The 23512-nt window shown below is 41.5% G+C and overlaps 1 protein-coding gene across 15 annotated transcripts in view; it reads left to right on the plus strand.

The window, feature by feature from the left end:
• Window positions 1-3975: 3975 nt before the first annotated feature.
• Window positions 3976-23512, plus strand: part of LOC124116598 (probable sodium/potassium/calcium exchanger CG1090) — a 95885-nt gene continuing 76348 nt past the window's right edge. For all 15 annotated transcript variants that reach the window (XM_048393490.1, XM_048393496.1, XM_048393487.1 and 12 more), the window contains exons 1-2: window positions 3976-4272; window positions 13161-13361. In XM_048393490.1, coding sequence (XP_048249447.1) covers window positions 4098-4272; window positions 13161-13361 — 376 coding nt within the window. In that variant the 5' untranslated portion in view covers window positions 3976-4097. The remainder of the gene's footprint in view (window positions 4273-13160; window positions 13362-23512) is intronic.

Here is a 23512-nt window from a genome sequence, read left to right on the forward strand (position 1 = left end):
GTTCAGGTATACAGGTAAAATGGAACAGAATACCATCCTTGAGTCTTTCCTAGGCCTGTGGCCAATTGACTGCTGCCTCGGCGCTGGAACAATTCAGTGAAAGGTTTATACCGCAGCTATTAATAAAGATATGCGCTACCAAATTGATTCCGTTATCCATCTCGAAATACACTGGTGATCTGATGCATTATGCGTTTTAGGTGAAAGTTGTAAAGGTCAGCCATCCGCATACATTCCACACACAGGCGCGTGTGTCAGACATGAAGTAGCTTTGCAAATACGATACTACCACTCGAAATTCGAGTATGCCTAGTTTAATATTGAATGCAGTCGGGAGATCGACACCATTAATGTACACGATGATTAGGTGTAACGCTAATGTAGGCATGACATTGGTGGTCAGTTTTCATATTCGGGGTGAATCTTGGATTATGAATCATTTGTTTGTTTGTTTGTTGTATAACGCCGCTCTCAGCAATATTCCAGCTATATGACGTCGTTCTGTATAAATAATCAAGTCTGGACTAAACAATCCAGTGATTTACATCATAAGCATCGATCTACATAAAATGGGATTCGATGACATGCATCAACCTAGTCAGCTAGCCTGACCAACCGATCACTCCTGAGTCACTCCCAGGTGTTCAGGGTATCCAAGGGAAACAACTCTGCAGGTGTTGTGAAGTCATTTTGGCCACTGGTCCACGCCACCCGACAGATAGCAGTCCAACAATAGTGTATTTGTTATAGTCCAGTAACTCCGATGAATAACAATAGACCACGTTGGTATACGACCCCCAGCCTATGAATGAATGTTTGAAGGAACATCGTTATCAAATCACGTCTGCCACCAAGATATTTTTGAAGGAGGAACATATGTTGTTCTTTTAGTAGTGAACGAGGCCCATGTTCTCCGTGGGCTCAAGTCTGCTGGGTTGGCCTGTACTGTAGTGAACATCCCGAATCAATGAATGCATGCGCTGTTACGGTACGCTGCTTCCACGATTGTCCCTAACAACAGACACGTCAGTGAGAAGATTATACAGTCGTTGTCATCGACCGTGAATGCCCATGAACCATGTCGTTACACACAACAAACACGCACCTACATACACTCTTCAAAAAAAGAAACGCACAGGTATTATGTAGTACATTGAACCTGACTACACAAAAAATCCGGTATATAAATTGGATTTATGTTATTGGAAAATGTTGGTGGCCTGATATTCGACAAACGGTGCGTCAAAACGCAGCCATTGTCGGTTTGCAATGTCTTAAACGGCATTGTTTTCACACATGTTCAAAAATGTCATGGAGGAAAACAGTAATGCATAATGCACGTGCAAGTTATGGCATTCGTAACTCGTGTAACTCGTGGTAGTGGCTATAAAAAGGCAAGCATAAGTCAATAATTTGTCATTCAATTGTCAAGATTTTTCAAGTTCGAAAATGCCGAGACTCAGCGCTGCCGATCGGAACATTGCCATAGGACGTATCCAAAGAGGGGAATCGCAGTCTTCTGTTGCACGCCACTTCAACGTCCACCACAGCACCATTTGCCGACTTTGTGACCGATACACACAGTTCAATTCCACTGCAGACCGTCCGAGAACCGGCCGACCAAGAGTTACCACCCCTACACAGGATCCCTACGTTCGACTGTTCCACCTACGTCATCACAATGCCACAGCTACGGAGACTGTTGGACGCATCCCTGGTTTGAGGAGGATATCGGACCAGACTCTCAGGAACCGACCGACTGGCTTGAATCCGACCCAGAAGACCAGTTATCGTCACTGTTTTGCAACAGATCCATCGACAGCGACTCCATACATTACAGCCTTGGAATTTGAGAAACTGGAGAAGAGTGGGGTTTAGCGATGAATCACGATTTCTTCTTCACCGGCGAGATGGAAGAGAACGTGTTTTGCCCCACATTGTGTACGTGAATTCGACAATTTCGGTGGCGGTAGAGTCATGGTGTGGGTGTCCATATCCTACACCGCGAGATCTGACTTGGTTGTGGTTCAGGGAAATTTGACAGCAAATCGCTACATGAATTAAATTCTTCAACCTCACCATCTTCCAATCATTGACCGCCAGAGGGAGCTGTTTCAACAGGACAACGCTCCACCGCACACAGCTCGTGTCACGGTAGACTACTTTCATAATGCCAACATCAACGTCTTGTCCTGGCCGTCGAGATCTCCAGATCTCAACCCAATCGAACACCTCTGGGATGAACTCGATGGACGTAAACGTCAACGTCATTCGCACAATTGGCCAACGCGTTACAAGCAGAGTGGCGCAAAATTCCGCAGGACAGAATTCGTACACTTATCCAGTCAGTGCCGAAGAGACACAGAGCCGTGATTGCTACCCGGGGCGGTCACACGAGATACTGAGTTCAGCGCAACATTGTGGCCTTATGTGACATGACGATGAACAGTTTTCAATGCCTTTGTACAACGACAACATGAAACTATCGAGCTCCAAAATTTCATATTTGTATCTATGATATTAAATTAAATATATCGGCTTTATTAGACACAATATATTTACGTGTGAGTTTCTTTTTGTGAAGACTATAAAACACATCGTCCTAAAATCGTGCTTCTGTTACAGGAAAGGAAACATCTCACGAGTTAGCTATGTGTATGTCATAAATATTTGCCAGTTGCCTGTTTTGGAGCACGCAAACCAGTCATCGAAGGGGTATCGATTTGGGTAACGATGGCGACCTAAATATGAAGTTGACGCTGATTCTGTTTTCGAATCCCACATTCTCCTTGATTATGATCCTTTGAATGTCAGCACCATTCCCCTACACTTAAGCCTTGGGGTGAATAAAACTCAGAGCGGCGTTGAACCCAACACTCTCTCTGTTTGGGGGCACGATAAAGTCAAGTGGTGGGGGGTGTTCGCTTGTCGCGCAGACGACGGATTTCTGTCGACCCACATCGGCCCATTGTTCAAAAGCTTGTGCGATGTACCCCGTTCGTCTGCCTGCGATGACATGATTATTGGTAGCTATATAGACGACTTCTGACTCAGTAAGTCTCAGTTCAGATGCATTCACTCAATCTTAAAACCCTGAACATCGAAAATAAATGTCGTCTCCATGATTTATATGCCTAAGCCAGGTTTATAATACATCCGAGCTACCCGGTCGCTTGTGTTTACAACAAAGAAAGCGTGTATATAGTGTATGCACTGTGGTAAGCAAACAACGGAACTCATTGAACATACACAGCAGTTGCCTTGAAACGCGATAGAATGATGTGTATGTCTGGTCACTATGTTTACAAAATGCATGTTTCCATGAGGTGAAACAGTACGATGCGTTTCAAACTGACTTGAAATCGACCTGGATTAACCACGATAACATTCGTGTTTACATAACAGCTCTATTCAATACAACCAAGAGAGTCGTTATCCGTACAGATAATTAATAAACATGGTATACTGACGTGATACTACAACGCGATCTATAGTAAAACTAGGATATCTACATTTCTCGATTTGTGAAATGCTAACAATCATTCTAAAGTTACAAACATGTTTCAATTGGTCATTGAACGAATGCGTCTAAGGTCACCAGTTAGACGTCTGATCATTTGTAGAAATAAGTAATCTTTACCTGAAAATCAGCGTTACACGTGGAAGCAATTGTATTACCTAGCTGTATGCCCTCAAATCTAACAGTACTTGACATTGTCGAGATTCGTTTCAAAGTGAAAGACGATAGACTTGAATGGAAGGGTCTACAAAGTGTGCCAGGTAAAACGAACGATCACACGGTTTATGCAGCAAAAGCGACTGCCCTTATGCCACTCTCTTGTACGGTCGGTAAATGTTTTGCTTTTACGCAAATATCGATCGATTACCGTCACACTCCTAAATTTTTAATACCAACGCTTACATGCTGTTGGAGATTCCAACCTTTCTCCCCCTTTGAAAATGTAGTCGTCTGATCTTCGTCCCACATGGGCTTGTGTCGCTGTTGGAAATGTCGAGTCGTAGGCCCGACGGCGGGAGATAAGGAGATGAGATCAGGAACACTCGCAGATAAACGATTTACATTAGAGGAATGAAGCATGCGGATCCGACGAGCACCGGTACACATTCGTGTGTTGATATTTTCTGTTGGACTGGTTACTCTGACATCATGGCGAATGTTTTGGCTGTCAGATTCCCCCCAACTCCCGGAGGAAAGCCTGGAGGGGGCCGAGGGGAATCCCCCAGACCTTGGCAGTGTTTGGGAGACCCAAGGTAGGAAGCGATGGTTATTCGTTTTGCAGGTTGCTGTGAAAGTTATTGATTGCCAAGATCCTATGGGTGTCTTACGTGGCACAAGAGCTGTACTGTTTATAGAGCTGCGGTCTTGCCCTCTCGCTGTACTGTTGTATAGTGATTGAAATCGCTCATGTGTATTATATTACAGTTCTAGGGGCAGCCGAGGTTGTGAATGACGCGACTTACACGTTTCTATGCTGACGGGGAGAAACATCACATGTATAGTTTCAGAATCAGAGTCTAGGTTATTTATCAAGGATATACCAACAAAGCAACCTCGCCTTTAAGCAGGTGATAAGGGCTGTAACGAATCACTATCAATACCAAACGGTCAACGTATATATTTAGAGGGAAGACGTGATATCAACACTGTTTGAGAATGGATGGTACAGTTTTCATGACACTTGGGGTACAACAGTTTGCAAATGCCTTTTGTTTAATTGACATACATGATGCAATAAACATATAAAGAAGGATGGTAGATCTCTGCTGTATCATATTGCCTTACTATTCAATGCCATTATTAACTTTGAATACATTCCAAAATCATTTTCTATAGGTCAAATTCTTCCTATACACAAAGGCCATGGTAAACCAAAATATGACCCTGCCAAATATAGAAGAATAACAATGACGCCTGTATTAAACAAACTCTTTGAAAGACTTCTTCTCAACAGGATTTGAGTCTTGGGTAGATGATAACATAGAATTTCCCCATCCTTTGCGATTTGGATTTAGACCTCACTATGGTGCTGAAACGGCTGTACTTACGTTAACAGAAAATATTGCATATTACCATGGAGACTTAAAACTTAGGGTCCATGATATTACAATGAAACGATGTCGATTGTATACTGTGCATTCATAGATGATGAAAAAGCATTTGATCGGGTATGGCTTTTCACGCTATTTATTAATGACCTTCTATATGAACTTGGAAACTCCGATTCTGGCTTAATTCTGCCATGGGGTAAATGTCCTAGGATTCTTCTTGCTGACGACACCACTACTTTATGGAGTATCTCAAATAAAGGCCTGCAAAATCTTCTTGATGTCCTTCAAAACTATGCTCATATGTGGCAGCTAAAATATAATGTAAGCAAGAGTGCAGTTCTATACTTTGGATGCCCAAACAAAAAGGTTCAAACCACTAATGTATCAATTGCAATATGCATGTTCCACCAAGGAAATCTATTAAATATGCAGGTGTATATCTTAGTACAGATAAATTATCACTTGAACGCTCAAAATCTGCATGTGAAAAGTTATGTGTACTCATCAACACTAACCATAATAATGGGTTGTATTTTGGTGGTCAGAATCCTAAATCTGCAGCACGTTTCTGGGAGAGGGTAATCTTATCATGTGCCCTCTATGGATGCAGCGTATGGGGTAAACTTCCTCTTAAAGAGTATGAAATGCTTGAAGTCGTACAACGTCAATGTTATAAAAGTTCAGGGACTACACAGGCGCACTCCCAGTATTGTTGTATTGGATGCTACCGGCATCATGCCACTACAGTATTACATAGATAAAAGAGCACTCTACCTCTTAGGAAAGCTATGTAATGCAAAGTATAACTGTGTTTTTAAAGTAATGTTTCTACTTCTAGTTCGCCTGGGTCAATTTATGTGTACAGATAGTTTTACATGCCATGTATGGAGTAGAAAATCTCCGATATATAATATGCTACAACTTGTACAAAAGTATAGTCTAAATGATACACTTGTTAACTATGTCAATAATTGTCAATTTATTAATAAGAAATGCTGGTCCAAGGCCGTGAATGATGCTATTAAATCTCATTGAGATGATGTATTTTATGTCCACCTTATTTCAAGACTCAGTCTGTCAAGATATGTTAGTATAAGATCAAGTAATGAACACTATCTCTGGAAACTAGCCTTGGAGAAGTATGACCATTTAACTAATATTGCAAGACTTGTATGGATCAGATGAAATTGTCTCTAGAGAATGCTGTTGTAAAACTGTTGCCAATGACATTGTAAAGCATGTGTTAATGTCTTGCAATATCAATATGAATGTCCGAAATTTACTTTTTAAGCCCATATGTGATATCCTGGATGTAAATGTTTTTTGTTAAGATTTGGGAGAAAGATGATGTTATTCTTGCGTTTTTACTTGGTGGATGTCCAATAGAATGTATTATGGAACTAGAAAGAGATGTGTGGGCAGAAGTAATAATTAATGTAAGCCGCTTTATAAGGAAATGGCGATACCTGCTAAAAACTTGTATGTTTATGAACATGTGTAAATATACCTCCAACTCATGTTAAACATGTAACATAATTATATCTGCATATTGTAATCTTCATTCAATTGGAGGAAATCTATCTATCTATCTATCTATCTATCTATCTATCTATCTATCTAGGGGTACACTAGATTGCAAATGCCTTTTGTTTAATTGACATACATAATGCAGAGAAGAGTTGTATGGGGAGGGGGGGGATTAACTTTTACACAACATTTACAGTTTACAGATTGGATGTTGTGCAGGTGATTGGTGGTGTTGAGGTATTACAATGCTAAATTCAACTCATCAAGGGGCTATCCAGGAGTATACAATGTGATCATAAAGTTCTCCTTCCCTTTTGCAAGCTGTATATGCACTCTTTCAGACAATGTCACTGATTCATACCACATTCATTATAGTTACGTATTGTTGAAAACAATGTCACTGATTCATACCAGATTAATTATAGTTACGTATTGTTGAAGACAATGTCACTGATTCACCCACCTCATTATACCATCTGGACCTCATTAGGCTATGGACCCTTGTCTTACTATTGGGATATGTACGGTACCGTGACAGTGTTTCAGTTCCAGCCGACGTTTCTTACGTTATATGTGGTACTGTGGTCTCATTATTGGGATATGTACGGTATCGAGACTGTTTCACCTCCAGCTGACGTTTCTTTTATCCTGTCTGGTGCTGTGGTCTTACTATTGGGATATGTACGGTACCCTGACAGTGGTGCCGTGGTCTTGCTATTCTGCCATTAAAGCTATGTTATCAGAGCCGAGGCCATTCTTGGCATTAATCTATGTTGTAAGCACATTGTTTGTTGATGAGAAGAGCCTCCTGGACATGCGAGTGAGACGGTTGAAGTGGTGATCCGGATTAGTGAAGGTCAATTACATGATAAGTTGGTCCCTTGTCCCACAATTTCTGTCCGTACTCCAGAGTGAAGGAAGACTGGATTAGGCAGATAAAATTTGATGATGAATTGTGGGTTGTGAAAGAAGTGCTTCTGAATAAATATGTTCTTTCGTGATAATCAGCTAAAAGCAAAGATTTGATACTGAAGGAGGACCAATAAGAAAATCAGGATTCTAAGATATCATGCTAGAATCCTGTATAAATTTAATATGACACTCAATCCATTTTGAATTTTTTTTTTTTCTGACTTATTACTGGTATTATTGTGAAAGTTGAAACACAGCAACTGATCATATCTCAAAACCTACTTGAAAAATTAATAATAACTTATTTACCTTTCTACCTGAAAAGCAGGCATCTGTCTTTTGAGTGTTATAAATGCAAATTTTCCATGTTATATAACCATGACAGTGCGGATAAACACAAACTAATTCAGGTGAGCTTCTGGGCCCCACTTTCACAGCAGCCGGAAGTTAGCAGCTGGTTCGTTTTTCGAACAATGAAAAACAAAGCCTTTGCTAACTTCAGGCGGCTCACTTAAGCTCACTGTGTTTGTCATCATTTATTTGTTTGTTAGATATGTGCATCCATCGAAAATGCACATGTCATTATTTCAGTGTCAGTTTTGTATTCCATGATGAAAAGTATATCCATGTATTGATACATTATCACACTGTGGTGTCCCCACCAGTAAAATATATAGCTTTTGAGATCAACTTTGTTAAAATATGTTCAACAGTTTCCTGGTGTATATATATGTGTGTATGCCAGAAAAAATGATTTTACTTCATCTTTCAACCTGTGAAGATCTGTGGTAGTATATGTCTTCCGCAACCCATGCTTATCATAAGAGGTGACTATGCTTGTCCTTAAGAGGAGACTAACGGAATCCGGTGGCCAGGCTCGCTGACTTGGTTGATGCACGTCATCGTATCCCAATTGCGCAGATCGAAACATGTATAGGTCATTGTTTGTTTTATACCATATTCTCTGAGACAATGTTTGATCATTCACTTGATGGGTAACATGCACATTAAATCAAGTGAATATTCTGAGAATGATCAAACTGTTGTAGGATGTATATCTGTATCATATCCGTATCATATATCTTTAAAAATGTTTGTGATACTTATCCTGTCTGGAGGGAATGGAGTGTGAGTGTTCAAAGTGCCCATCTGTATGTACATACTCGTACTCTATGATTTCATATTGTTTATGCCATGAATATACTTGTAATAGAAATGAGAAACACTATCTAACTGGGACAACAGGTAGAAATCACTATCAATACATTATTCAGTTCCTACATTTCTTCCTCGCCATGTATAAACCACGTATTGTAAAACAACCCAGCCATTAAGACATAAAGCACCAGTGATACTCTTCGTATGTACCGTATCATGTTTTCTTCTGCTTTGTGCCTGTCTCTACCCTGTGGGATTCCAGGTTAGAGTGGTCCCTAGAAACCTATGCTTGTCATAAGAGGTTACCAAATTGATCTGGTTGTCAGCTAGATGACTTGGTTGATAGGGTGTCACTGTAACCCAATTGCGTGCATCGTTGTTCACAATGTCAATCACTGGATTGTCTGGTCCAGGCTCAATTATTTACAGGTTATTGCTGAGTGTGGCATTAAACAACAAACAAACAACAAACTGTCTCTAATTATGTCATTAGCCTGTTGGCTTATGCAGGGATGAGAATCTTCTGCAGAACCGTGAATTTTAGTGACCACAAATTTGTTAAAATCTGATGGCTTCCCCTCTTTAACACCCCCAAGATTATGGACCATACTCCATTGCAAAGGTGTATCAACTGAAAAGGAATATATCCATTCTCATCTCTGAAGATGAAGGTCAATGTGGTCTGAAAATAAGGGACAGATAGTTTCAGGAACATTTGGAATGACCCTGTTTTGATTTAAGATGTACTTGAACTGTGGGCAAATGTTTCGGCCCAATTTGGAAGTGAGAGTGGTTTTTAGTTAGGTCTTACTGCTGACTCAAGGCAAGCTGGGACAGCTGTCCGGTAATCAGAAGATTGGGCAAGCTTTCTTCAGATCAAGCCCTTTTTCTCGTTACATTCTGATAGAAAATTACCTAAATGAACTTTTTGAGTGAAATCATTGACGTTGAGAATCCACATCCACATTTAGCAGTTAATCGGCAATAGGTAGATAGATCAGCCTTCGTCTCCTCTGGCATCTGAACATTACTGTCTTCCAAAGGTTCTATGTTAACCATGTTAACTCACTTGTGGATGCAAGTGTACACTCAGGATGGACATCATTAGTTCCATTGTTCCAGAGTTTACACAAGCCTTTCAGTGTGAGATATATTGAACAGAGTAACGATGTGTACTGTGCATAGATTTATCCAGATGGGTGTGGGTGTCACTGTCGGTGTCACTGTGGGTGTTGGTGTTGGTGTTGGTGGGTGATTGCTGGTTGGAGAAGGTGGTTGGTATAGGTGGGTGTTGATGCGATGAAGTGGTAGGTGTGGATGTGAAAGCTGGGCTTGATTTATGGAACTGCATTTAATTTGCACCAGGTGCATGTTTGACATGAAAGCCTTAATGCACCAGTCAGAAGCGGGTTGTGCCCTGGTCCCATAAATGTATCAAAGTAGATTCCACTGTTACATAAACTAAGGATGTATTTCTGTAAAATGTAATAGGAACATGTGCACATTATCTTGAATTACCCATATTTTAATGTCCAAGAAAGCATGGCAAATTACACATAACACAGGGATTAGTGATATGGTATGGTATTGCCAGGAGGTATTGTGTGAACAATTAGATGTTAGTCAGACAGATGTATTAATCTTTTTGCATGCACTTGGTGCATGTAAACAAAAATGTTAGGTTGCACTGGTGCATGTTTTGTATAACTTAGTCTAGGACTGGAAAGTGAGTGAGTGGTAGCCGTAAGTGGGAGTGGGTATGAGTGGTGGTAGAGGCGTGTGGGAGTAGACGTGAGTTGGTGGTGGGTGGGTGTAGATGTGTGTGTGTGTGTGTGTGTGTGTGTGTGTGTGTGTGTGTGTGTGTGTGTGTGTGTGTGTGTGTGTGTGTGTGTGTGTGTGTGTGTGTGTGTGTGTGTGTGAGTGAGTGAGTGGTAGCCGTAAGTGGGAGTGGGTATGAGTGGTGGTAGAGGTGTGTGGGAGTAGACGTGAGTTGGTGGTGGGTGGGTGTAGATGTGTGTGTGTGTGAGCGAGTGGTGGCCGTAAGTGGGAGTGGGTATGAGTGGTGGTAGAGGTGTGTGGGAGTAGACATGAGTTGGTGGTGGGTGGGTGTAGATGTGTGTGTGTGTGTGTGTGTATGTGTGTGTGTGAGTGAGCGAGTGGTGGCCGTAAGTGGGAGTGGGTATGAGTGGTGGTAGAGGTGTGTGGGAGTAGACATGAGTTGGTGGTGGGTGGGTGTAGATGTGTGTGTGTGTGTGAGTGAGTGGGAGTTGGTCTGAGGCTATGGGATGGGTTCCTGGAGGTCCAGACCTCCCTGTCTTCCTTCCCTAGGTCTTCTTTGGATGGCTGCAAATCTGACATAACCTAGTCTCATGATGTAGGAGACTGAAGCAAGTCATTGAATCTCATGTATTTATGCTTAGTTTATCACCTACATTATCATTGTCATGTTTTATGTATGGAATAAGACCACTTCAGGTCTTGCTATAGATGTGTGGCTGTGTGGTGTCTTGCGGTAGGTATATGGCTAGATGGTCTCTTGCTGTAGGTGTGTGGCTAGATGTTGTCTGCTGTATGTGTGTGGCTAGATGGTGTCTGGCTGTAGTTGTATGGCTATAGGGTGTCTTGCTGTAGGTGTATGGCTAGATAGTGTCTTGCTGTAGGTGTGTGGCTTAGGGTGTCTTGCTGTAGGCATGTGGCTAGATGTTGTCTGCTGTAGGTGTGTGGCTAGATGGTGTCTTGCTGTAGGATTATGGCTATAGGGTGTCTTGCTGTAGGTGTGTGGCTAGATGGTGTCTTGCTGTAGGTGTGTGGCTAGATTGTGTCTTGCTGTAGGCATGTGGCTAGATATTGTCTGCTGTAGGCATGTGGCAGATGTTGTCTGCTGAAGGTGTGTGGCTAGATGGTGTCTTGCTGTAGGCTTGTGGCAGATGGTGTCTTGCTGTAGGTGTGTGGCTAGATGTTGTCTGCTGTAGGTGTGTGGCTAGATTGTGTCTTGCTGAAGGTGTGTGGCTAGATGGTGTCTTGCTGAAGGTGTGTGTCTAGATGGTGTCTTGCTGAAGGTGTGTGGCTAGATGGTGTCTTGCTGAAGGTGTGTGGCTAGATGGTGTCTTGCTGAAGGTGTGTGGCTAGTTGGTGCCATGCTGTATGTTTGTGGCAGATGGTGTCTGGCTGTAGGTGTGTGGCTAGATGGTGTCTTGCTGTAGGTGTATGGCTAGATTGTGTCTTGCTGAAGGTGTGTGTCTAGATGGTGCCATGCTGTAGGTGTGTGGCAGATGTTGTCTGCTGTAGGCATGTGGCTAGATTGTGTCTTGCTGAAGGTGTATGGCTAGATTGTGTCTTGCTGAAGGTGTGTGGCAGGTGTTGTCTGCTGTAGGTGTTTGGCTAGATGGTGCCATGCTGTAGGCATGTGGCAGATTGTGTCTTGCTGTAGGCATGTGGCTAGATGGTGTCTTTCTGTAGGTATGTGGCAGATGTTGTCTGCTTTAGGCGTGTGGCTAGATTGTGTCTTGCTGAAGGTGTGTGGCTAGATGGTGTCTTGCTGTAGGTGTGTGGTTAGATGGTGTCTTTCTGTAGTTGTGTGGCTAGATAGTGTCTTGCTGTAGGTGTGTGGCTAGATTATGTCTTGCTGTAGGCATGTGGCTAGATTGTGTCTTGCTGCATTGCACACATATTAGGTTTGTGGTGATGACATGACTCTAATTCAGTTTTGAAATATATAAAAAAAACATGAATTCAAGAAACATGGTGCTAAAAATCAATTAAAGGTTGAGGCTACTTCCAAAACGTGTCACAAAGCTGTACATTATGTGTCTCATGCCTAATTATGGAACATTTTGCCCAGTTTATGTGGATCAGTGTCCACCATTGATACTTGGCTTGCTGCTCTCATGTAACTGACACATTATATAACAGTGACTCATGTCTATTTTCCATTCTTTCACCTATTCACCTCAGTGATCAACAAGTTGGGGACTGTCTTCAGTTGTTCACAAGGGAAGATATGACTGGACTAATACTATATGCGATTAGTTCTCAACTAGCTCATTCTAACTCTGGTATGGGGTGTTTATTAAAAGGCCAAAGAGACCTTTTTTTCTAGGATTTCAATTTACTTTCAATGCAATAGTCTTAAAACATGTACAGCCCCAATACTTATTTACAGACTGCTGTGTTACACATGGAATATTCCTAAATGCAGGATAAAACAAAAAGACAAACATCAGTGAAATTCACGTCACATTTCCAAAACTGAAACATTTATTTTGAAATAGAATGCTCTCAACTTGAATTGGGATATGTTTTGTTCCAATTTTTGAATTTTTACCAACAAATGCCACAGGTCTCTATCTAGTTACCAACAATAGTGCGAAGCTATACATGTATTACTTCAACTCAAAGAACACTTCATAAACTTTCCATGTTACCACATCTTTTTGTGCAGCAGTGTTTGACTTTTCACCATTCAACAGTTAATAGTTTCTTGTTTATTTTAGGGTTGTCACGGCACTTAATGATGACCCTGCCCAACTGCACACCACGAGCAGTAGAACAGTTTCCCAAAGGATTCTTCACACAGCAACAGCGCCAACAAGGAGCCATAGCGGTCCACATCCTCATCTGCATATACATGTTCATGGCCCTGGCAATTGTGTGTGATTACTATTTTGTGCCTTCCTTGGAAATTCTCTGTGATCGTAAGTATGAGTGGTCTGCTGGTGCTGGACGTGCATGTAGGGAAGACAGAATAGCTTGGAGAAACATGTCTAAGTTACACTGGGCATGAACATGATGATGACCAACACAGATGTTTTTAAATATTTCAAAGTCAGTTTTGATGTTTAGGTATTTGATATTAAAAAATTCAGCAAAATATATACATTTTAATTTTTTTTGTTAGACATTTGCAACATCTGTTTTATATAATCACTGATGTCAAAACAACCCACATCCAACTTAAACTCTTCATTGTGAACCGTTTTATGGCAAATACGTACAGCAAAACCTACAAGCTATGAGAAACTACAGATAATCTGTTCCCAGTGAATTAAGCTTGTAAGTCCAGCGCCTTAGAAGGAACTTGTAATATTGTTTCTCAAGGGACAGATACTCCATAATTAAGTAAATTGTGAGTAGGTTATTCTATATTTTGCCAATAGTCTGAACAGGCCCCCTGCAACCTGTGCTGGTTGTAAGAGGCAATCAAAAGGATGGGGTGGTCAGGCTTAGTGACTTGGTTAATTGGTACCCTGATGGCGTGGATCGTTGTTCACAATATAGATCACTGAATTTTCTGGTCCAGGCTCGGTTATTTTCAGGCCATTGTCATATAGTTGGAAGATTGCTGAGTGTAGTGTTAAACATCATAACAAACAAGCAGACAATATTATGTTGATGTTGATATGACATGTGGCTATTGGCCACTTCACAAACAAATCTTAACATCTTGCCAATCAGCATGGAGCACAAATTGTAATGCTCACTGAGAATTAGAAAATAGTTTCACCTATAGTTGTGCCTCTTTAGGTAATATAAGGTTTTGCACTCTGATGCTTTTGAGTTTGTTTTAAGAAGACTTTATATGGTCATATGGGTCAAGATTCAAATTCAGGCATACTTTGAATATGATTACTAAGCTTGTTAATTGCTGTCAAGTAAGAAACATCGTGAAGCTTTCACCGTAGAGTGAAATATGACTTTGAAAGTAAGTTGGTGGACACAGCGGAAGAGAAAACATTCTGTCCTCCTAACTTCATTGTTAGCCCCATTTTACCTTAGGCTGTGTCACAAAGTGGCCGTCAAGAACATTACTGGGACAGACTGACTGACAGTCTGGAGGATATGTCTGTTTTGCCATGGGCATGGTATGTTCTTGTAACTTGATTTCCAACAATGGCTGACCTTTCGATTTTAGCCATGCCTTCAGCTTGACTCTTTGTTTTCAGCTTGTTGACTGTGGTGTCTAATTCTGGAGTCATATAACTCTCTGTCTATCCTCTATAAGTCCTGTATAAGTCCTGTGTAAGTCCTCTGTCAATCCTGTATCAATCCTGTATCAATCCTGCGTAAGTCCTCTATTAATCCTGCACCTTCACCAACAAAACTAGGGGTCCAGAGGACCCACAATTACTAATGTCAAGGGTCTTCACAGGAAAAATGAAATGAAATAGTCTAGTGTACAGTAAGAATTAATAATTTCTTTCATTACAGGAACTTTATGTTTTTTTGTTAAGAATTTGGTACATGGCTATTATTGTGCATCCTTCAGGACGCAATATATATTTTTTCTGCGTCCATTCTATTCATTTGTGCGTATTGGACGCACATTTCTGCGTGGCGTAAAACCCTGATCCTGTATCAGTCCTATACAAATATCGGAAATCAACACTTATACCTCGGATACTGCTGAAATAGAATCCTGCCTCTCCAAATACCATGTTTATCTCATCTCAATAACACAGAATATTCAATGTTTTCCTTCACGCCACTACCACCCATGAAGGTATACACTTTTCTGGGCACTATATTCTTCGTTTCCCATGAAATATTTTTCTAGTTGAGAGACAACAAAAATGCAACAATTTCCATGGGCTGTAGTTTTGCATACATAGTTTGGGAAATGGTATTTTCCCAACTCTACTGTATATTTATGTTGTGCCTGTCTTGTCTGACTGAGATGATTGCAGTGTGGAAAGGTCAGCGTCTCACACTCGTCACTTACTGTAACGTTATCATTACACAGTGGTACACATTGTCATAGTTTGCTGCATCTGAATACTCCCCAGGGAGCTGAGAATGCAATTAGGAATTACCATTGTTTTGTTGACTGGGGTAATAATGTCAGGAACTCTTAGCATATCCCCTCCATGGTGTGTGGAGTCCTGCACAGTGTAATGTGTCTAGTATTGAGGGATAACCCATGTTTGGCTCAACTTGGCCTTGTTCCGTGAAGTGGTTTCAACCCCAGGACTAGCAACAGCCATGTGTCAAGAGTTGCATCATGCTAGAGCTGATTTTGTGAAATTGGTAGAATGATGTGTCTGTATGCGTGTTACCGCTACTGATATACCAATGTTCCATGAAGTAGTTTCAACCCCAGGACTAGCAACAGCCATGTGTCAATTTTTTTTAAGAGTTGCATCATGCTAGAGCTCATTTTGTGAAACTGGTAGAATAATGTGTCTGTATGCATGTTACCGCTATACTGATTATACCAATGCATGTCCTGTTACAAGAAGTATGAACAACATTCTTTAGCTTGCATATTGCATTAAACAACAATCTTTTTCCTCTTGGGGTTTGTATTGGAGCGACCTACGCATGTTAATTTGGACGAAAACAATTTTGAAAGTTTTTATGATTTGCCAAATGAAATTATGTTCAGCACAAAAAGGTCTGATCAGTGTTCACTGTGCAGCATCTATAAGGTGAGGTGAAATGGGGTTTAACGTCGCGTCCAAGATTATTGCACTTATATAGCGACGTGCATGTACGTGTGTGTGTGTGTGTCTGCTTGTACTAGTCCGGACTGATGCCCATTTATAATGCTAGCTCACTGAGATACCATACCGCAGTTTCACATGAATACCCCACTCAGACACAGTATACTGACTCCGAGCCTTGTCCTGTCAAGTCCTTGTTTTAGCCCCTTAATGCAGAGCGCCAGACAGGGTAACAACAAGTACCATCTTTAATCGTCTTTTCGTATGACGCGGTCGGGGGTCGAACCCCGGACCTTCCGCTCTCCGGGCGGACGCTCTACCACTGGAACACGGAGGCGGTCTGCAGCATCTATAACCATAGAACAAGACCCATGAAGCCTGTTCAGTGTACACCATGCAACACCTTTAACTTATATAGGCATGAGGACAAGACATGTTCAGATTATCTTTGACAAATTGACAGTTTACCGACCTACTTTCTGAAATGCAAATTTGAAGCTCATCCATTAGTTCTAATAAGTACATTAGCTACAATGTACTAGCTACAACAATCAAATCACACAATATTCATGAGAAGTACAAATATATTGGCCAGCTTAAATGCAGGACATATATCAAAGCAAGAAGTTAAAGATTCTCATGTATGGCAAATGGTCTGTATGAAATTTCTGATTTTGTGTTTTATTTATTTTAATTTATTTATTGATGTATTTCAACTGGTGAGTATCATTATTTGTAATGACAGTCCAGATACACATCCCTTATCCTTAACATAACTCATATAGCTACTTGACAGGACAGTTGGTAACCCTCCGTTGCAGCATGTTAACTTGTTTCAGTGCAGACCTCCTTCGAGGAATATATACTGTAACAGAACCAATTGTAATGAAACAAGCAACAACATTTGTGATCGCAGTTGTCACAGGTGTCATGGGTGGTAATGTGTTGTCTTAACTCACCTGGATTTCGAAGGTGTAAGGCAGCTTATTGTACAGGGCATTATCTCTTGTCTATCGCTGGACCGATGACTTTCAACCAGCTACATGAATGAGCCTCAAATGTTATGAGTATATTGAGAATCGTAATGGGACACAGACTGGCAGTACAATGTGGGTATTTTTTTTCTTAAAAATGAAACAGTTTAAAGAATATTACAATGACATAATCCTCTGATTAATTAAACAGATCACATTACGCAACTAGTTTACTATGAAGTAGTTCTTAGTTACTTTTGCTTGATAACGGTGTTAGAACCTACAATGAAACGTCGCTCTTAATTGTAATAAAGACGTTGTTCATCCATAAATCTTATCCTTACTATTAATGTAGTTCGATCCAATAGTGATTGATTATGGTAGCATACCAGACAGCATGGGGAATATAGTATGGGAAAAGAAGTGGTTTATCTTGGGAGGATGTTGCAACAGTGGCAGTAGTATTTGTGATAGATGAAAACAATATTGGGATAAATTTGCAATAGTGGAGCAACAGCTAGAGTGATAGATCTGTGGTTGTGTTGTGGATAATTTCCATGAATGTTGTAGATCAAGATCTGAGATTGTGTAATGAAGTCTGTGAATGTTCAAGTTACAGGTCTCAGATTGTGTTATGAAGCCATAGATATGTTTGGGAACAGTTCTGTAGATACAGTTTAGCATGTACCACAACTATACACATAAAAAGTGCCACCTTATCATTGCTATTGATTTGCACCAGATGACATTTGCCCCTATGTTCAGTGTTGTGTCTCTGTGTATACACATGCACTGTTTTAAGCCTGATCAAATGTCTGTGTGTGCTCAGGAGTGTATGCAGAATTTTCTACTTTACATGATCAGTGTTGATGTGGATGATTGTCAATATCAGGCAATCAATATCAGACACAGGTAATCCCCAAGGGCTGGTGATGTGCATTGTCTTGAAAGGGTCTGCATGTGATGTCAATCAAGAGCAGACCTATACATTGATAGCTGATTTCAATCTTCAAGCATGCAGTGTTATTGTTCTCAATCTAAGATGTGACCTTTCGATGGAGAAATTTATGATCTGGAAGCCTATCAATTGTTAGTCAATTTCAATCAGTTTTCATGCCATATTGTTGTACGGGTCTGTCCCTGACATGTGAAGAGGTCAAGGTCATGTAGTGAATGCTGGGGCTTAGTGTCCCTGTTGTTCTAATTGCAACTCTCTTGTGTGAATCATAGGAAGTCATGCATGTTGGTTTGCACATAGTAGTTTCTTTGTCCAGTACATACCATCAGCTATACACTGTAATTGAAAATGGTGGAATATAACTGAATTAGCAAAATAGCATATGCGTGAAGACATGCATTGAAACATCAGCTGATTAGCTGAACAGATGATAAACAGTGAATTGTTTAAGATATTACCATGTCTATTATCTTACCTCCATGCCAGAGAGTTGAGATCAATTTGGTTCACCTGATCTTGATAAAATACTATGTATCTGGGAGGGAAATAAAATTGTCTTCAGAGTGGGAGAATAAATCACCTATAGGAGATAGCTATGCTTTAAATCACAGAGAACAATGAAGAACGAAGCATGGTTTATTTCACAATAAAACTTTGTTCTATCATGACATGTTGTTTACAAATCAATAAAACAAGTGTTATAATTGGGATATCACTTTCTTAGTAAAGTATAGATTCTAGTATTTTGGGGGGTCGAGTCCCATTCGGAATTTGAACTCTCACTCCTAGAGTGAGGCACAGCACACAAAGTCAGCAATCTAGCCCACTCAGCCACCGAGGCTTTCACAAAAATGAAAGTCCGACATCTGGTAGTCTAGATGACATACTTTGTGTACCCCTCTGACAAGTGTTAATTGGCACGGCTTTCATGACAGAAAGCTATGAATACAAAATGCCATTTAGAAAGTGGTCAAAAGTAGAATCTGTATTTTACTAAGAAAGTGTTATCCCAAATATAACATTTGTTACATTTGACCACTTTCTAAATGGTATTGTGTATTCAAAGTCAATAAAAAGGTAATCAAACATCTGTTTTCTGTCAATTTTCAGTTTGCTTAAATTCCTTTACAATGGCAGATTCAACATGTTGGCAACATAACTCTGTTGTAGCAGTATCACTCGGGATATGCGTGGTTATTTGTGTCCCTCGTTGGGCTTTATACCACAGCCGGGAGACGGGAGTGATATTATGACAACTTATATTATTGTAGGAATACAACCTTCAGTTTGACATGTAACTTTAGCCTGTTTGTTTAGAACTACTGGGGACAGGGCTTGTCCAAAATATGTCCGACATTGAGTTTGATGCCAGGAGTTGATATATGTTCATGGGTTGGAAGTCTAGATTTGGCTCTAATAGGCTGCTAGTCTGTCAGTACAAACCTGTACTTGTGATTGTTAGCCATTGTTGTAAACATCTTTGTCATTTTGGGGCTTCATTTCAAACCAATGTGACTTCTGATAAATAACGTTTTCCCAAACACTCTTAAGTGTTAACAATGGATGATGCATAATCACATCAACTTACCATTACGCAGACGATTAAGCTCCTGAACCCAGTGCGAATGTTCTTGAAAGGATGCAAGAGTTCTATTGACGCGGCACTGGTAATCCAGATGTGTGCATCTTGGAGGTATATGAATATTTATGAATGTGCTGGAGACAGATTGGAATCATCGTTCTAGTTTTATTCTGATTTTGTGTCAAGGAGCTATTAACAGCAAAAGTAAAGCTTAGATTTCTGTGCTCACAACACTAGCATGAAGACATTCATTAGGACCTGTTAGAACCCACCACACTGTCATGAAACCATTCACTAGGACCTGTTAGAGCCCACCACACTGTCATGGACCCTTTCATTAGGACCTGTTGGAGCCCACAACACTGTCATGGACCCATTCATTAGGACCTGTTGGAGCCCACAACACTGTCATGAACCCTTTCATTAGGACCTGTTGGAGCCCACAACACTGTCATGGACCCATTCATTAGGACCTGTTGGAGCCCACAACACTGTCATGAACCCTTTCATTAGGACCTGTTGGAGCCCACAACACTGTCATGGACCCATTCATTAGGACCTGTTGGAGCCCATAACACTGTCATGGACCTTTTCACTAGGACCTGTTGGAGCCGACAACACTGTCATGGACCCTTTCATTAGGACCTGTTAGAGCCCACAACACTGTCATGGACCCATTCATTAGGACCTGTTGGAGCCCACAACACTGTCATGGACCCTTTCATTAGGACCTGTTGGAGCCCCCCACACTGTCATGAACCCTTTCATTAGGACCTGTTGGAGCCCACAACACTGTCATGGACCCATTCATTAGGACCTGTTGGGAGCCCACAATAGTGTCATGGACCCATTCACTTGGACCTGTTAGAGACCACAACGCCGTCATGAAGCCATTCATTAGCACCTGTTGGAGCCAACGTCACTATCATGGAGCCTTTCACTCACCCCTGTTGGAGCCCACAAAACTATCATGGAGCTATTCACTAGGACCCGTAGAGCCCACAATGTGTCATGGAGCCATTCACAAGAACCAGTTAGAGCCCACAATGTGTCATGGAGCCATTCACAAGGACCAGTTAGAGCCCACAACACTGTCATGGAGCCATTCACAAGGACCTGTTAGAGCCCACAACACTGTCATGGAGCCATTCATTAGGACCTTATACAGCCTACAACACTGTCATGGAGCTATTCACTAGGACCTGTTAGAGCCAACAATGTGTCATGGAGCTATTCACTAGGACCTGTTAGAGCCCACAATGCTGTCATGGAGCTATTCACTAGGACCAGTTAGAGCCCACAACACTGTCATGGAGCCATTCACAAGGACCTGTTAGAGCCCACAACACTGTCATGGAGCCATTCATTAGGACCTTATACAGCCCACAACACTGTCATGGAGCTATTCACTAGGACCTGTTAGAGCCAACAATGTGTCATGGAGCTATTCACTAGGACCTGTTAGAGCCCACAATGCTGTCATGGAGCTATTCACTAGGACCTGTTAGAGCCCACAACACTGTCATGGAGCCATTCACAAGGACCTGTTAGAGCCAACGACACTGTCATGGAGCCATTCACAAGGACCTGTTAGAGCCCACAATACTGTCTTGATGCCATTCACTAGGACCTGTTAGATCCCACAACGCTGTCATGAAGCCATGGCATTCACTAGGACCTGTTAGAGTCCACAACACTGTCATGGAGCTATTCACTAGGACCTGTTAGAGCACACAACACTGTCATGGAGCCATTCACTAGGACCTGTTTGAGCCCACAATGCTGTCATGGAGCTATTCACTAGGACCAGTTAGAGCCCACAACACTGTCATGGAGCCATTCACAAGGACCTGTTAGAGCCAACAGCACTGTCATGGAGCCATTCACAAGGACCTGTTAGAGCCCACAATACTGTCTTGATGCCATTCACTAGGACCTGTTAGAGCCCACAACGCTGTCATGAAGCCATGGCATTCACTAGGACCTGTTAGAGTCCACAACACTGTCATGGAGCCATTCACTAGGACCTGTTAGAGCACACAGCACTGTCATGGAGCCATTCACTAGGACCTGTTTGAGCCCACAATGCTGTCATGGAGCTATTCACTAGGACCAGTTAGAGCCCACAACACTGTCATGGAGCCATTCATTAGGACCTGTTAGAGCCCACAACACTGTATTGATGCCATTCACAAGGACCTGTTAGAGCCCACAATACTGTCTTGATGCCATTCACTAGGACCTGTTAGAGCCCACAACGCTGTCATGAAGCCATGGCATTCACTAGGACCTGTTAGAGCCCACAACGCTGTCATGGAGCCATTCACTAGGATTTGTTCCACTGTGGAATGTATCAGGTTTATGGCATGACTGACATTTAGCAAATCTAAAGGGATCTGAAGAGAGGATTGTCTATAGCCGTTAGAACAATTATATCCATTGCCTGTTCTGCAGTCTCGTTGATGAATCTTGCATCTGCGACACACCTCCATGCAGGCAGACATATCACAGGTGATGGAGGTCTGTTTGTCAGGCAGTTTGTCAGCAGGATCACCACAGCCAATGCCGCAACACAAAGATAGTTGACATCAGAGATCATCCTTGCATGGACTTCTTCCAAATGAACTTGGGGAATTTCTTTTAAAACATATCAGGAAAAGGTTAAAGGTCAAGGTTATAAGATGGAAAAAGCTCACTTTGTGGTTACATTTTCTCAAAAAGTATAAATGCATTTATAAATAGACTTGGTGTAATTACCTTTTCTAAGATAGGACCCTGCTTTATGAATGTTAAGGTCAAAATTTGTGAAAGGTCAAGGTCACCATTCAGCTTTATGTGAAACATAGTTAGGTCATCATGTATCATTGTCAGTTTCTGAAGGATGGTAACAGGTCAGTAGGCATGAGACTGCCTCCGTGGTCTAGTGGTAGAGCGTCCGCCCGGAGAGCAGAAGGTCCGGGGTTCGATCCCCGGCCGCGTCATACCAAAAGACGTTAAAAGATAGTACTTGTTGTTACCCTGTCTGGCGCTCTGCATTAAGGGGCTAAAACAAGGACTGGTCAAGGCTCGGAGTCAGTATACTGTGTCTGAGTGGGGTATTCATGTTAAACTGCGGCATGGTATCTCAGTGAGCTAGCACTATGAATCGGCATCAGTCCGGACTAGTACAAGCAGCCACACAAACACATACACGTACATGCACGTCGCTATATAAGTGCAATAATCTTGTACGCGACGTTAAACCCAAATTCACCTCACCTCCAGTAGGCATGAAACTTTATGTTTGCATGTATCTTTACAAAAATTAATCTGGTGCTATGTCTGTCAAAGGTGAAGGTCGTCTTTGATGTTGTTTGGAAACATGGTTGTATCTTTTGTTGCCAGTTACTGCTGCACATTTACTTCAGAGACTTGGGCTACTGTTGAATCCTAAAAAAGGTTCTCAGGATTTAGGTAAAGGTCTGGAAGTAAGGTTTTTGTGCTGCAAATAGATGGTGTTACATGAAAGGGCAAGTAAACTAAACATATGAACTTTGCATAATGACTTTAAAAATTTGGGACATGCTTAATCACAAATGCTTGACCAAAATCAAATTTGGAAAATGCAAATAGCTTAAAACAAACGATAAAAAACAGGTTCCTGGTGTTAGTTGCTTTGGGCAATTTCAACAATCTAGCCAGCGCTCCGTGTCTTCCCCCTTCTGCCTCAGATTGATTAATCCCATTATGGTGCTTTTGTGTCTGCTCATCTATTTTATTTCCCTGTTCACAACATATGCCAAGAATTAGGATCAACATAGATGCCCTCAGTTGTCTACTCAGAGGATTAATCCCTGACAGGCATTCATTGCAGGGAAATAGGACAGCAGGTGTTTTATTGGACCTCTACAGG

The sequence above is a fragment of the Haliotis rufescens genome, unplaced genomic scaffold (assembly GCF_023055435.1).
Source record: "Haliotis rufescens isolate VD_foot unplaced genomic scaffold, xgHalRufe1.0.p SCAF_12, whole genome shotgun sequence".
Taxonomy (NCBI): Eukaryota; Metazoa; Mollusca; class Gastropoda; order Lepetellida; family Haliotidae; genus Haliotis; species Haliotis rufescens.